General features: G+C 56.9%; 6 protein-coding genes across 6 annotated transcripts, besides 5 other annotated features; 3 read left to right on the forward strand and 3 right to left on the reverse strand.

Moving 5' to 3' along the window:
* Window positions 1-809: 809 nt before the first annotated feature.
* Window positions 810-1,943, forward strand: EKO05_0004314 (Unsaturated rhamnogalacturonyl hydrolase; the record flags this gene model as incomplete). Its single annotated transcript, XM_038945555.1, has 1 exon — window positions 810-1,943. The coding sequence occupies one exon, from the start codon at window positions 810-812 to the stop codon at window positions 1,941-1,943; it is 1,134 nt and encodes a 377-aa protein (XP_038800123.1).
* A 1,677-nt stretch (window positions 1,944-3,620) lies between these two features.
* EKO05_0004315 (Hsp90 chaperone hsp82) lies at window positions 3,621-5,726 on the forward strand (the record flags this gene model as incomplete). The annotated part of the gene is made up of 1 exon (XM_038945556.1): window positions 3,621-5,726. One exon carries the CDS (start codon window positions 3,621-3,623, stop codon window positions 5,724-5,726), a length of 2,106 nt encoding a protein of 701 aa, XP_038800124.1.
* A 528-nt stretch (window positions 5,727-6,254) lies between these two features.
* Window positions 6,255-7,717, forward strand: EKO05_0004316 (uncharacterized protein; the record flags this gene model as incomplete). Its single annotated transcript, XM_038938926.1, has 3 exons — window positions 6,255-6,318; window positions 6,452-6,989; window positions 7,048-7,717. The coding sequence occupies 3 exons, from the start codon at window positions 6,255-6,257 to the stop codon at window positions 7,715-7,717; spliced, it is 1,272 nt and encodes a 423-aa protein (XP_038800125.1).
* Window positions 7,718-7,734: 17 nt separating this feature from the next.
* Window positions 7,735-7,760: a tandem repeat.
* Window positions 7,761-7,843: 83 nt separating this feature from the next.
* Window positions 7,844-7,882: a tandem repeat.
* A 318-nt stretch (window positions 7,883-8,200) lies between these two features.
* Window positions 8,201-8,236: a tandem repeat.
* A 373-nt stretch (window positions 8,237-8,609) lies between these two features.
* EKO05_0004317 (uncharacterized protein) lies at window positions 8,610-10,944 on the reverse strand (the record flags this gene model as incomplete). Its single annotated transcript, XM_038938973.1, has 3 exons — window positions 8,610-9,393; window positions 9,442-10,702; window positions 10,755-10,944. 3 exons carry the CDS (start codon window positions 10,942-10,944, stop codon window positions 8,610-8,612), a joined length of 2,235 nt encoding a protein of 744 aa, XP_038800126.1.
* Window positions 9,348-9,371: a tandem repeat.
* A 500-nt stretch (window positions 10,945-11,444) lies between the features above and the next one.
* Window positions 11,445-11,593: a tandem repeat.
* Window positions 11,594-12,382: 789 nt separating this feature from the next.
* On the reverse strand, window positions 12,383-13,371 carry EKO05_0004318 (40S ribosomal protein S4; the record flags this gene model as incomplete). The annotated part of the gene is made up of 3 exons (XM_038939034.1): window positions 12,383-12,734; window positions 12,861-13,224; window positions 13,299-13,371. The coding sequence occupies 3 exons, from the start codon at window positions 13,369-13,371 to the stop codon at window positions 12,383-12,385; spliced, it is 789 nt and encodes a 262-aa protein (XP_038800127.1).
* Window positions 13,372-13,726: 355 nt separating this feature from the next.
* Window positions 13,727-14,932, reverse strand: EKO05_0004319 (Aspartate-semialdehyde dehydrogenase; the record flags this gene model as incomplete). Its single annotated transcript, XM_038939062.1, has 3 exons — window positions 13,727-14,523; window positions 14,572-14,829; window positions 14,878-14,932. 3 exons carry the CDS (start codon window positions 14,930-14,932, stop codon window positions 13,727-13,729), a joined length of 1,110 nt encoding a protein of 369 aa, XP_038800128.1.
* Between the last annotated feature and the right edge of the window lie 229 nt (window positions 14,933-15,161).

Here is a 15,161-nt window from a genome sequence, read left to right on the forward strand (position 1 = left end):
GGCCATACAGAGTGTGGAGTGCGGGGTCTTGTCGCTGCAGGATCAAGCAATGTGGATATGCCACAGTCTTGGCTGATTGGCATGTCGGTGAAGAGACGGTGCAAAGCAGGCCGAAGAGCGCCTCTGATGAGTCGCATGTGCATGTGACGATGTTACCTCGTGAGATCATCAGGCGAAGATACTGTAAGCGGTTGCCACGGCTGGTGGAAATATTTTGCCGCAGAACCGAGAGGCCATCAGTGGCTTCTTTCACAATCTAGCGTAGGAAGCCTCCCCAGTCAGTCGAACCTGCCTTTCATTTTCCTGCCCAGCCTGAGACCCGCCTGGCCAAACACGCGACCTGCAAGCACTTCATCGGCGCAACTGCCGACAAACACCGGTATATTGCATGCCGAGGACGGCTACTCTTCCCTTCTGTGCGGTCGGTGGTGGTGTTGAGCGTCGATAGAGTTGCAAGGAAGGCAAGAGCCGCGCTCCCACGAACCTTGGGGACTCCACATGTTGACAGCGACCCCACGTGGAGACCAGCACCCTCGTCGGCACCACCGGTGTAGAGGGTAACGATGTCGGTGCAGCATGACACGAATCCGGCAATGAGCTTCGTTAGGTTTAACTTATGCATTAGAAGCTTCCCAGACTTGTTCTCGCGCGTCCAGTTCCACCGTGTCATCTATTTCCTCGTTTTCTGAGCACCTACACGCGTTTCTCGAGCTACTGTGCTTTCGCAGGCTACAGAACCTCCAAGCCTCCTATCCAGAGCTTCTCACAAGACCTTGCGCAGTGAATTGGACACGCCCAGCGATTTCAAGATGTCGTCGCTTACCATCCACGAGCTCAAGAAGGAGCAAATCACAACTTCAATCGACCTTCTCACGCAAAATTTGATCAACATTGCTGACACAACTGGCGAATTCCTGCTCAAGCTTCCTGATGGCCGCATCATCGACACCAAAGGCTGGGACGGCTGGGAGTGGACGCACGGCATCGGTCTGTACGGTCTTTGGCACTACTACACTCTGACCGGCAACCAAGCCACAAAAGACATCATGCTGGGCTGGTACTCCAAGCAGCTCTCCAAAGGCACAACCAAGAACATCAACACCATGTCCCCGTTCCTCGCGCTGGCGTACCTGTACGAGGACACAGGCGACAAGACATTCATCCCTTGGCTGGACACGTGGGCGGAGTGGGTGATGCACGACTTGCCGCGCACAAAGTACGGTGGTTTCCAGCACGAGACGTATCTCGAGTACAACAAGGACGAGCTCTGGGACGACACGCTCATGATGAGCGCGCTGCCTCTGGCTAAGATCGGACTCACGCTCAACCGACCCGAGTACATTGAGGAAGCGAAGAGGCAATTTATTCTGCACTGCCAGTACCTGTTTGATCCCACGACAGGGCTGTTCTTCCACGGGTGGAAGTTCGAGGACAAGGACGGGAAGGTGGGACACAACTTTGCGCGGGCGAGGTGGGCGAGAGGAAATTCGTGGCTGACCATTGTCATCCCTGACTTTATCGAGCTTTTGGATTTGAAGGAATCGGATCCGACAAGGTTGTTCCTTGTCGGCATTCTCGAAGCGCAGTGCAAGGCGCTGGTCAAGCTGCAGCAGGAGGACGGCATGTGGTGCACATTGCTCGATGTTCCGGCTTCCGAGGGCTCGTACGTTGAGGCATCAGCAACGGCTGGGTTCGCGTACGGTATGCTGAAGGCTGTGAGGAAGCGTTATCTCAAGGGCTCGGAGTACCAAGACTCGGCGGTCAGGGCCATCAAGGCTGTCCTTGCCAACATTAACCCCGAGGGTGAGCTGCTGAACACCAGTTTTGGCACGGGCATGGGACACACACTGCAGCACTACAAGGATATTGCGGTCACAAGCATGCCTTACGGCCAAGCTATGGCTATCATGGCACTTGGCGAGTTCTTGAGGTCGTTTATCTAGATTTCGCATAACTTCTTGTATTTACGAAGCAATGATATGAACAACAGATAGTGTCGAAGCTGCAGCCTTGACCATCTTCATGATCAAACAGTGCCGCACAGTTTAGTCACACCTGGCAATATGACCTGATTGATGCAAGTAGCGAATGGTGTAGCTGCAGGCGAGTTTAGCCAACAATGGAAGTCCAATCAGCATCACATCCTAAATGGTGTTACTTTTCTCTGTCTACTTGTACTCTTTACACGGTTATTCAATACTTGCGTTCGCGATGTTGTGCAATATCTTCACAGTCTGTTCGATCACCACATCACCTGGTGCACCATGCATTATCAAAACAGCTATTCTCAGCCTACCCAAAGTGAACGAGCATGTCTCGTGCTGTTTCTGTCATAAACATCGGTTTCAACCCCGCACTAGGTAGTAAGTCATGTCTCATCTGAATGATTACTGCGGTTTTCTCAACCTTTCCTTGTGACCTGGGCTGTCGAGATTCCCAAGCACAGACCGTTCTTACAAATGACCTTCTCCATGTTCTACAGATGACTTATTCCATCTTACGTCCAAGACAACAGTAGGCCTCAATTCCCAGTGATCTAGGGGGGACGCGTATGCGTTCGCGAACAGCAGCATTGCGTATCGATAAAAAGCGCCACTTGTTGTTGTGGGGATAACGATGTGGAGATTCGGGGAGAGACGTAGCAGTCAATTGATGTTTGCGATGGCAATTGCTTGCCAAGCACAAAACACATGGTCAGTCTATAATTTACGGACCGGTAGATGTTATAGTCAGTGACGGTGGCGTAGAAGCGCATAGAATGGACGAGGCTTGAGCGCGGTGCAGGCTGCAACGCAAGTGAAGATATTGAGGGTTGAGGCTATGCAAGGCTGACAGCGCGGAGGTGAACGATGCTTGCAGCTCAGCCTGCGAACTTGGAGTGACGGCAGCCGCGTGGTAGGCAATTGCATAGCGGCAGCACACAGACGCGGTCAGTGATTGCTGCGACACGTAGCAAGTGCTCACAACAGTGGACAGGCACCTGCAGGCGCCGCGCCCCTCACGGAGTGGAGCCGTTGCTGGGGAGTGGAGGCTCGCGGGATTTGGCTCTGAGCAGCCTGGTGTTGTGAGACAGCGGCTAATTGGGGTTGGCTGCTTTCGAAAGGCGAATTTCGAGCTTGTGCTGGTGTATGATGCAAGACGGGCAACGTGTGCATACAGAGAAGTCGGGCCAAAAAAGTTGAGGATTCTGGCCACTCCTCGTGAGCTTCTGTTTGTACTCGGCTTCGTTCTACAAGCAATGTCTTCGCGGCGTCTGCTGGTGTGATTGGCTAACGCGCAGCAGACCGCCCGAGACACCTGGCCCCACTTCCAGAACATTCTGCCTGCTCCAAGAACTTCGACCGGATTCTGAAGCTCCCCACTAGGGCCTATATGAGCACCAAACTCTGCCTCTTCGCCCTCGTTTCTCCATTGAAGTGCTCTCACCACACCTTACACTCATAGACATATTGTCTCAGCGCTTGCTCTTGCACACACACCACAGCAGAGCTTGATACCACCTCTACCCCGCCTAATTTGTACGTTTGTCTCTACACCGACATTGCAGCTTCACAGTGTCGTGAGGCTACAGCCGCCGCTCAGGTCTAACGAGTCTTCTCACAGCCCACACAACCGCCACCATGTCTGGTGAAACCTTCGAGTTCCAGGCTGAGATCTCTCAGCTGCTCGGCCTCATCATCAACACCGTCTACTCAAACAAGGAGATCTTCCTGCGAGAACTCATCTCCAACGCCTCCGATGCCATCGACAAGATCAGATATGAGTCTCTGTCAGACCCCAGCAAGCTGGACACCGGCAAGGACCTCCGCGTCGACATCATCCCCAACAAGGAGAACAAGACCCTCACCATCCAGGACAGCGGTATTGGTATGACCAAGGCTGACCTGATCAACAACCTTGGTACCATTGCCCGCTCTGGCACCAAGCAGTTCATGGAGGCCCTCACTGCCGGTGCTGACATTTCCATGATCGGTCAGTTTGGTGTTGGTTTCTACTCTGCCTACCTTGTCGCCGACCGCGTCACCGTCGTCTCCAAGAACAACGATGACGAGCAGTACATCTGGGAGTCCAGCGCTGGTGGCACTTTCAAGATCACTGAGGATACCGAGGGCGAGCAGATTGGCCGCGGTACCAAGATCATCCTTCACCTGAAGGACGAGCAGCTCGACTACCTCAACGAGTCCAAGATCAAGGAGGTCGTCAAGAAGCACTCCGAGTTCATCTCCTACCCCATCTACCTCCACGTTCTCAAGGAGACTGAGACCGAGGTCGAGGATGAGGATGCCGCCGCCGAGACCACCGAGGGTGACGACAACAAGCCCAAGGTTGAGGAGGTCGACGACGAGGAGGAGGAGAAGAAGGAGAAGAAGACCAAGAAGGTCAAGGAGTCCAAGATCGAGGAGGAGGAGCTCAACAAGACCAAGCCCATCTGGACACGCAACCCTGCCGACATCTCCCAGGAGGAGTACGGTTCCTTCTACAAGTCCCTCTCCAACGACTGGGAGGACCACCTCGCCGTCAAGCACTTCTCTGTTGAGGGTCAGCTCGAGTTCCGCGCCATCCTCTTCGTTCCCAAGCGCGCCCCCTTCGACCTGTTCGAGACCAAGAAGACCAAGAACAACATCAAGCTCTACGTCCGCCGTGTCTTCATCACTGACGACGCCACCGAGCTCATCCCTGAGTGGCTGAGCTTCGTCAAGGGTGTCGTCGACTCTGAGGACCTTCCTCTCAACCTGTCCCGTGAGACTCTCCAGCAGAACAAGATCATGAAGGTCATCCGCAAGAACATTGTCAAGAAGACCCTCGAGCTCTTCAACGAGATCGCCGAGGACCGCGAGCAGTTCGACAAGTTCTACACTGCCTTTGGCAAGAACATCAAGCTTGGTATCCACGAGGACTCCCAGAACCGCTCGCAGCTTGCTAAGCTCCTGCGATTCAACTCCACCAAGTCTGGCGAGGAGCTCACTTCCCTCACCGACTACGTCACCCGCATGCCCGAGCACCAGAAGCAGATGTACTACATCACCGGCGAGTCGCTCAAGGCTGTCCAGAAGTCTCCTTTCCTCGACACTCTCAAGGACAAGGGCTTCGAGGTTCTCTTCCTTGTCGACCCCATCGACGAGTACGCCATGACTCAGCTCAAGGAGTTCGACGGCAAGAAGCTTGTCGACATCACCAAGGACTTCGAGCTTGAGGAGTCTGAGGAGGAGAAGGCTGAGCGCGAGGCCGAGGAGAAGGAGTACGAGAGCCTCGCCAAGAGCCTCAAGAACGTTCTCGGCGACAAGGTCGAGAAGGTTGTTGTCTCTCACAAGCTCATCGGCTCCCCCTGCGCCATCCGTACCGGCCAGTTCGGTTGGTCCGCCAACATGGAGCGCATCATGAAGGCCCAGGCTCTCCGTGACACCTCCATGAGCTCCTACATGTCTTCCAAGAAGACCTTCGAGATCTCGCCCAAGTCTGCCATCATCAAGGAGCTCAAGCGCAAGGTCGAGGCCGATGGCGAGGAGGACCGCACCGTCAAGTCCATCACCATGCTCCTCTTCGAGACCTCGCTCCTTGTCTCTGGCTTCACCATTGACGAGCCCGTCCAGTACGCCGAGCGCATCCACAAGCTCGTCTCCCTCGGCCTTAACGTCGACGAGGAGGTCGAGACGGAGCAGGAGACCAAGGACGCCGAGGAGGCACCCGCTGCTGCTGGCGAGAGCGCTATGGAGGAGGTTGACTAAGCGCATTGCCATCTTTGTTCGTTTCGAAAAGTTTGGTCGGCGCTTTGATATCCCTTTCACGTGTCATGGCTTTTCTTTTTCTTTTCTTGCCTCACTTGCGTGACGATTAGCTTAATCTACGTCGGCGTCTAAGAGTGGTGGTGGTGTCACGCTTCACGAGTAAATGGATATCCCGCAATGTACTCTAGGTAGATTTACCTTTGGGTGGCTCTGAGCATGTCTCAGCAGCTGATTCATGAATGACGAAAATTTCAAAAACACTTGTTCTTGTTCAAGCTGCTCATTGTGTGTATTCCCGAAACTACGTCCCCGACCCCACTATGCCGCCAACGTGCAACGTCATCCCAGCTTTTCCCGTCGGGAGGCCGTTTAGAACCAACGTGTACTGCCTGATCGAGCATCGTTTACTTCCAGCTTGGACGTCCCACCACCCACGATAAGCTTTCCCGCAGGAGTTGTGATGCAATAGTGATAAGCGATAACTCATAAGTAGCAGTGTATGACAGCAAACGCAATTCAAACAACAAGATGCCTTCTCTCAGCGAGATTGTCAACAACCACAAGCCGGACCTCAACGCCTACAAGGAACTGTGTGAGTACCTGTACGTTGCCGGGTGGTTTCGGCGTCTTCTCAGTGTCGAATCTTGTTCCATTATTATCTGGTGACGGATGAAGCTACCACACACGTGACAGCGTTATACACCACATCTACTAACACCTGCCAGATAAATGGTTCCACACGCACCCGGAGCTCTCCTTCTGCGAGGCAGAAACCGCTGCAGCCATCGCCAAGCATCTTGAGACCTTGAACGCTTTTGAGATCCACCGCCACATTGGCGGACACGGGCTCGCAGCCGTGTTGAAGAACGGCGCAGGCAAGACGCTGCTCCTGCGTGCTGACATCGACGCGCTGCCCGTGCAAGAGCAGACGGGGCTTGGGTACGCGAGCACGAAGCGCATGAAGGACGTCGAGGGCGTGGAGAAGCCGGTTATGCATGCGTGCGGTCACGACATGCACATCACGGCGCTGCTGGCTGCTGCGGAGACGCTGGTGCGAGCCAGAGATGCGTGGAGCGGTACGCTGATTCTCGTGTTCCAGCCTGCGGAGGAGAAGGGCAAGGGCGCGCAGGCCATGGTCGACGATGGCCTGTACAGCAAGGTCCCCATCCCGGACGTGGTGGTAGGCGCGCACGTCATGCCTGAGAAAGCAGGCGTTATTGGGACAAAGCAGGGACTCATAGCCAGCTCGGCCGACTCGTATCTGTATGCTTTCTTCTCTTTGACTCGTCCGCGATATAAACGACTGACCGACCACCCCCAGCCTCAAGATCAAAGGCCGCCAAACCCACGCCTCGACCCCTCACCGCGGCAACGACCCCATCGTGCAAGCCGCAGCCACCATCCTCCGTCTGCAGACCATCGTGGCGCGAGAAGTCGACCCGCTAGACTTCGCCGTCGTGACCGTCGCCGCGATGCACGCCGGCGACGCGGAGAACATCATCCCAGACACAGCCGAGCTCAAACTCGACATCCGCGCCGCAAACCCGACGACACGCGCCCGCGTCCTCGCGAGCGTGCGCAGCATCGTCGACGCAGAGGCCCTGGCGTCCAGCAACCCGCTCGTGCCGGAGATGACGCAGATTCGCAATTTCCCCTTGCTGTTCAACGACGCGACGGTCACGTCGACGCTGGAGTCGGCGTTCGCGGCGCACTTTGAAAACAGCGAGTACGCGGCGTACACGCCTGACATTGCGCGGCTGCAGGGCAGCGAGGATTTCGGCGTCCTGGCTACGGCTGTGGGGCGGCCGAGTTGTTTTTTCCTGTACGGCGGCACGGATCCGGAGCTGTATGAGCGGTTGGAGAAGGGGGAGAAGATGGGCGAGCTGCCCGGGAACCACAGTCCGTTTTTCGCGCCCGTCGTGCAGCCTACGCTGGCCGTTGGGGTCGAGGGATATGCAGTGTCTGCGCTGGCGTTTCTGGGCAAGGCGTGAGAAGAAGGGCCACCATCACCTACCGACTGACTGACCGACCGACAGTGGGGAAGTTGTAGTTTGCAAGATTCGTTGTATTTGCGAGGAAATTGTACATACACGTACACCTCTCTCTCCCTGGTATATCCTCACCCTACCCCACCCCACCAAACGCCCATCCCATCCTTCTCCAACTCAATCTGTCGCGATCTGCATCTGTATACACACGCTGCAAAGGAAAGAGAGAAAGTAGCCGCAAACCCGCTTGAGCCCAGTCTAACCACCCAAGCACCCCTCCCACTTAACTCGCTACGCTACGTAAGGCGGAAAACCCTGTATCTTCGTGACGTGTAAAGCAACCAAACGGCGAGAAATCGAAGCCAGCCCAGCGAAAATGCCAGAGGAAAAGAGAGAAAAAAAAAAGAAGAAACGAGGCAGCGGCGACAGGGCGGGAATGTGTGTACAGGTAGAGAAATGCGCTGCGTCAGCCATTGCGCAAGAGCGAGAAGAAAGAAAGAAGAGAGAAGAAAGAAGCAAGAAACAGGGAAGATCAGGCGGCCGGAAAAGGAGGAGAAGAAGAAGAGACCGGCCAAGCGCTGACAGAGAAACAAGACATTAAGCTATCTCCAAGTTTCTTTTGGCGGGGGAAAAGGGACCGTTGCAGTGCGGGTGGAAAGACGCGCTTTTTGGACCCAAAAAAAAAGACCTCTTTGTACAGGTAAAGAGAAGGAGACGAGGAGGAGAATCGCGCGAATCCAATATAGCCGACAGGCTGAATCGTGGAGGAGGAAAAGATCCAGATGGTGCGGAAAGAGAGACAACACGCCAAGGGTGTAAACGCGAATGCAACGCGACTTAGCTCTCAGTCAAGTCAAGAAGCCTCGCACCGTTCGTCCCTCATGCTATGCCATCCCTACATGGCGTTCGCCCCTGGATACCGCCCTGGCGCCTGTAGTCCGTTCTGCTGACCCATCATGGTAGCCGGCGGCGGCATGCCTCTCCCCCTTCCTCGTGCGCTGAAGCCTCCCCTGCCCCGTCCGCGGCCCATGCCAACACCAGGAATGGCAAAGTCCGGGTTCGCGGCGTTGGCGTCGAGAATCACATCTTCGGGCCTCATAGGCCTACCGCCGCCACGTCCATTGTACGGCCCGAAGTTGCCGGCTGGAGCGCCCATTTCGGGACGCCAGTTTGGGTTCACGGGGCGCTGGGATACAGATGTGAAGTGGGACGCTTCGGACGCTGCAGGACTTCGTGAGCCGTCAGGCAGGTCGTCGTAGCTCGACGTTCTTGGCAGGTTGGGGTCGTTTAGCTGCTGGGGTGCGGAGAGGAGGTTCGGGTTCGACGAGTATGCGCCGGGCATGTTGCCGGGCACCAGCGACGACGGCATGGGTGGAGGGTTCTGGCGCACGGGCTCGGCGAATTTGGGGTCCACGTCCTCGTAGTAGTCGGAGCTGTGGTCGATGCTGTTGGAGTGGTTGTGGTTGGGCGGTGCGAAGCCGCCGACTTGGGAAAGCTGGGCAGGCATCTCGACGGGGGAGTCCATGATGGGGGAGAGGCCACGGCTGTTGGCGCTGTTCTTGGAGTTGTCGGAGGGCTGGCGCTCTTGATTCCAGTTGGAGCGGACGGGGAGGTACTGTGGTGGTTGGAGGCCCTGCTGTTGCTGCGGCTGCTGCTGTTTTTGCGGTGCAAGAAGCTCCCTGGTAGGTGTTAGCAATGCGTCGCCCTGGCAATAACGCGATACTTACTCTTGAGAGTATGCGCTGGTTGGGCTCGTCAAGTCAGAGGGCCTGCGCTGCGGCGAGCTCGCTGGGAAACCGCCCTGCTGAAGCGCCAACATGCCCTGAACGTCGTCGTCACTGTCTCGCAGACCGTAGTTTGCGTTTTGAATCGGATTCACAGGCGGGGTACCAATACGCGAGTCCATCTCGATCGCTTGTCCTATGGCGAGAGGAGGTTGAGGTGATGCACCCCTGTTGCCTTGGCCGTATGGTGAATGCTCACGCGGCGGTGGACCTTGTCCATAAGGAGCTTGGCTGTAGTTGTTGTAGCCAGGAGGAGGCGCGCCTCGTCCCATAGGACCAGGGCCCATTCCACCAGGTCCGCCGCGCATGCCGCCACGGCCACCTTGCCAGCCTGGGGGCGGGGGACCGCGCATGCCTCCTCTTGGTCCGCCAAATCCTCCTCGACCAGGTACGCCGTAAGGAGCGCCTCGGGGAGGGGGCCCGCCTCGTCCTCGCATTGGGCCGCCTCTGCCGCGTTGACCGCCTGGGCCAGCGTTCATCATGTACTGATCTTGGGGCATTGGTGGAATGGGGTTCCCGTACTGGTCGACTGGCTGGCGTCCACGGCCCGAGGGACCGCGCATTGGCGCAACCATGGGGTCTGAGCCATCTCTTCCAGCACTGCTGTTCGTCTTGAGCGAAGGGTTGCGTTGGTTGAGAGGCGTCATGTCCTCGGGCGAGTGCTGCTTCTGAAGCTCAAAGGAGGCGTATTCGTTGTCCTTGATTCCAGACGACATGGTGTCGTTTGACATGGGCGGCGGAGATTCGGCCTTGGGAAACTCGGTGGTCACTCTCGCATCACTGGGGCGATTTGCGTAGTAGGTCTGGCCGTTCATGTCGTCGTTCTCTGCGATGCGCCTCTTGCGTGCCTTGCGACTGACCAGGGTCCTGCGCATGGCACATGTCACGATTCCACTCGCAACAATGATGATGGTGGCAGCCAAGACAATCCATCCTCCCCAAGCAACGTGCGGAACGAAGAGCAGGATGTCGACGAGGAAGGCCAGCAGCGAGACCAGGAGGGTGGGAAAGGTGAAGATGAGCAGGGCCAGGAGGTAGCGCGGCGAGTGGGCGGGCGAGTGGAAGTGAGCAGCGATGGCGAGTCCGAAGCAGATCAGCGTCATGAAGGCGGCGACGGGGTGCACGATGAGGATGGAGGAGAGGGCATGGCGCGAAGCTGCGGGCAGGGAGAAGTCGGTGTCTGGCTGATCCTGGAACAAAGTCTCTGAAGGTCGAGGTCAGTTGCGGTCACTACATGCAGATATCGAGCCACATACCCGTGTCGTAGCCAATCATGGGGCCTTTGCAGCTGCCGCCATTGGGACAGTAGCCCAGGACGCCAAAGTTGGTGCCGCGGTAGGTGGCAAGGGGGATGGCGGGAATGACGGGCGTCGAGAGGGTCGACAGCAGCAGCAGACAGAAGGCGACGAAGAACAATATGGATAGGGGCGTCGCGGGGCGAAGCATGGTGGGCTACAGATGGGGGGGGGGGGGGTGCGCGCGAGGCCGGCTCTCGAGACGCGTGCTTCTGGCGGTGATGGTAGTCTGGAGCGACTGTCGTGGGCGCTGCGCTGTGGTGCAGGCGTGGGGGAGCTGCGCAGTCGAGGCGGTGCGGCAGACGGCAAGGCGTAGTACTGAGAACGGGCCGTACGCGCAGTGCGGCAGCGTGAAACGAGTGACGGTTGGAGTGGGACAGGCGATGCTTGTCTTGCCCTGCGCTCGCTCTACAACAACATGGACACGGCGGGGAGAGGGCAGCAACGTGGGCGACGACGTCTGGCAGAGCGCGTGCACGCTTGGGGGGCCGCTGGATGGCGCTGTCGAGGCGGGCAATCGGCAATCAATCGCGCGGGGAAGTGGGCGCAGCGAGGCAGGAGTGTCCACTGGGGCAGTCTGGAGGCAGCAGACGAGTGCGCGGCCAATGAAAGAAGTAGATGCCAGCGAGCGTTGAGCGACACCGTCTAGAAAGCCAGAGAGCCAGAGAGCCAGAGAGCCAGAGAGCCAGAGAGCCAGAGAGCCAGAGAGCCAGAGAGCCAGAGAGCCAGAGAGCCAGAGAGCCAGAAAGCCAGAGAGCCAGAAAGCCAGAAAGCCAGAGAGCCAGAAAGCTAGACAGCCAAACTGCCACCAAGCTAGAAAGCCAAAAAGCCGCAAAGCCGCCGATGAGCAATTGAGTGTGCGAGACACAGGCGCGCGGGTGCGAGTGCCTACGAGTCCGCTGCACTCGACGGCAATCCATCGACGCTGCCAACCACCCATCCCCGTCTCATTTCGCACGCCTTGCAGGCTTGCACAGGCCCTTCACGTTGGGGGCAACGCACGGCCGGCCCTGGCACTTGCATCCTGTTTGCCCTGTCGTGCCGCTTCCGACTCCCTCGCGCCTCTGAGCCTCCATTCCTGCCACCCAAACAAGCGCCGGTCAAGGTGGATGATTACAACAGCGTGTTAATTCTTCCTCTTCTTGTTAACCCACCCACGCGCTCCATTGGCCTGCTGCTCCGGTTTTCTGAAACACTATACCTCCTGCTCCAGAGCCTCATCCCCTCGTCGCTTGCGGCACATCTCAATCTCCTTGCGCCAGGGGCCCGGATGGCGTCTCCGTCCCCTGCTCATACCGGCGCCTTATCACTCACGCACGCGCGCTGTCGCATCAAAGAAAACGCCACACACACGCACACAGCCCCAGCAATAGCGAGTAGTGACCAAGGTCTTGAATGTCCAAGCAGGCAGGTCAAGTGTTCATTGATATCTCATTTGGTATTCGTATGATATGCAGAATGCCCCAGACCCGTGTCTCTTGCACGAGCGACCAAACGCCTGGTTTTTTTTGGTATCCGAGCCCCGCAAGGCACTTCATACGGTCATGTAGAGCTTCGTATGCTAACCTGCTGCTTCCTAATCCTCACACTTACTGGCCAGCAATGGCGTACGCCCTGCGGCGGTCACGCTCATCGGCAATGGAGAGCTTGACACCCTTGCCCTTGGGGAGGGAGATCCAGGGCTTCTCCTGTCCGATGACAATGACGTTGGACTCACGCGTCGTGAACTCGTTGTCAACGGCATCCTTCAAGTGGACAATGTTGAAGCCACCATCGTGGCGCTCACGGTGGGTGATGACACCAACACGGCCCATGTTGCGACCACCGGTCACCATGACGATGACACCAGTGTCGAACTTGATGAAGTCGGCAATCTTGCCGGTCGAGAGGTCGACCTTGACCGTGTCGTTGACCTTGATGGCCGGGTCGGGGTAACGGATGCTACACGCTTGGTTAGCATACTATCACAGACATCGCCAGATCCTGGTCGGATGCCGGGTGCGAGAGGTTACCCTGCTCAGCACCTAGCCCAAACTTGGTCCAACGTCTGATAGAGCGGGAACTTACGTTCGCGCATCGTGCGTAACCAAGTAGGGAATGCCGCCCTTGCCGAGCTGGACACGCTTGACCTTGCCGAGCTTGTATTGTGCCTCCTCAGCGGTGATGCGGTGGACGGTGAAACGGCCCTTGGTGTCGTAAACGAGGCGGAAGTTCTCGCCCGTCTTCTCAATGGAGATGACGTCCATGAGACCGGTGGGGAAGGTGCTGTCGGTGCGGACCTTGCCGTCGACCTTGATCAGGCGCTGCATGACGATCGACTTGACCTCCTTGGCGTTGAGCGCATACTTTAGGCGGTTGCGGAGGAAGATGATCAAGGGCAGCGAGTCGCGAAGCTTGTGAGGACCGGGGGAGGCCTTGGGAGCGTAGGCACCTGGGATGCGTTAGTCGTGCTGCTTCTCGAGGTTGCGCATCGGCGGGCGATGTGTTTGCGGGCGTCGAGCATACCGGACAGTTTGTCCAGGAGCCAGTGGCTGGGCGCGCTGAGGCGCTTCTGGTGCTTCTTTGGTCCACGGCCCATATTGACTGTTACGTGAGGTTAGTCGTCGACGATGAGGGATCCTGTCGAAAGAAGTCGTCGATTGTGCGAGTTTGCAAAAGGCAATATTCTTAGCGAGCGTGGTGGATCCTTAGTCAGCAGAAAAGTGGGTCGATTGGCTGCTCTGCTCTCGAATGGACGGCCAGCGAGCTTGGACGCTGCAGCTCTCAGCTTTAACAATGCCACCATTCTTCTGTCACAATGTAATGACCGTCGGCGAGAAAGGTAACCTTTTTGATAATGTAGACTGGTAGTGCATCTGCAATGCCTGCTACCACTCTGAGAAAATGTACGCCATCGTCTGGAATTTTCGACCACTTGATACTCCACATCTAGTCTAAGCATATCCCTTGAGCACCGCTGCCTCGGCGTTGAGTATCGATGAGCCAGCCGCTCCAATGACAGTGTTATGGCTGAGCGCAACGAACTTGATGTCGAAGATGCCCGACTCGTCCTCGCGCACGCGACCAACGCTGACGGCATATCCTCGATCTGTCTCCCTGTCGAGCCTAGGCTGTGGCCTGTCTGGCTGCTCCATGACCACAATGGCCTTCTCCGGCGCTGAAGGGCAGCCCAACTTCTGCACATCCGAGACGTACTCGCGCATAGCCTGCTTGACCTCCTCGGCGCTGGGCGCTGGGCGACGCTGGAAGCGCAGCGAAACGCACGCTGTGTGTCCATCGAGCACAGGCACGCGGTTGCATGCAGCAGAGATCTTCATGGGCCTGTCAACGAAGCCGGTAACGTCGTCGTTGACGCTGCCCAAAATCTTGGATGCCTCGGTCTCGAGCTTGTCCTCCTCGCCAGAAATAAACGGCACAACATTATCGATGATGTCCATGCTGCTCACACCCGGGTATCCTGCGCCAGACACAGCCTGCATCGTAACGACCGAAACCTGGTCGATGGGTCCGAACTTCTCCAGCGCTGCGAAGGGAATGACGATGCCGATGACGGCGCAGTTTGAGTTGCAGACGAGGAAACCCTTCTGCAGCTTGTGGTGTTCTCTTTGGTGCTTGATCACGTCAAGATGGGGGAGGTTGACGGTGGGGACGACGAGCGGGACGAGAGGGTCGCGGCGGTAATTCTTTGCGTTTGAGAAAACAGCGAGGTTCGACTTGAGGAAAGACATTTCTGCAGGATGTTAGATTTCTTCTTGACTGCACGAGAGATCATGCATACCGACGTCTCCAGCAACATCGCTATCCAGTCCAGAGAAGACCAAATCGCAGTCTGCGAACTCCTCTGCTGTGCACTTCTTCACCACCAAGTCGCCAATGCGGTCCGAGTAGGGCAGCGCCTGCTTCCACTTGACAGCAACCTTGTACTTCTTGCCCGCAGAGCGCTCAGAAGCGCCAACGGCGTGCAGAACAAAATGCGGGTGAAGTTGCAGCAGCAAGATGAAGCGCTGGCCTACGGAGCCTGTGGCGCCGAGCACACCTGCAATTGCGTGAGTAAGGAACGATTACGAGGCGTGCTTTGACTTACCGCACTTCTTCTTGGGGAAGTTTCTGTTGTTTGACGTGAAGCTTACGGCGTCCATGTTGGCTGGTAGAGACATGGTGCAATTGAGTCAATCGGACGTCTAACAACTTTGTGACAATGACGCGGGGTGCTGTGACTGGCGGGGGCTGGAGAGAATGGCCGATCGCGGAGGTCCGAACAAATTTCACCAACATCGACGGCGGCAGTGTCGGCACAACATGTATTTGATCATGTACAGCTACAGACTTTGTGAATACCGTCAGATCATATAGCCTCCCATGCGAGCT

The sequence above is a fragment of the Ascochyta rabiei genome, chromosome 6, assembly GCF_004011695.2.
Source record: "Ascochyta rabiei chromosome 6, complete sequence".
NCBI lineage: Eukaryota > Fungi > Ascomycota > Dothideomycetes > Pleosporales > Didymellaceae > Ascochyta > Ascochyta rabiei.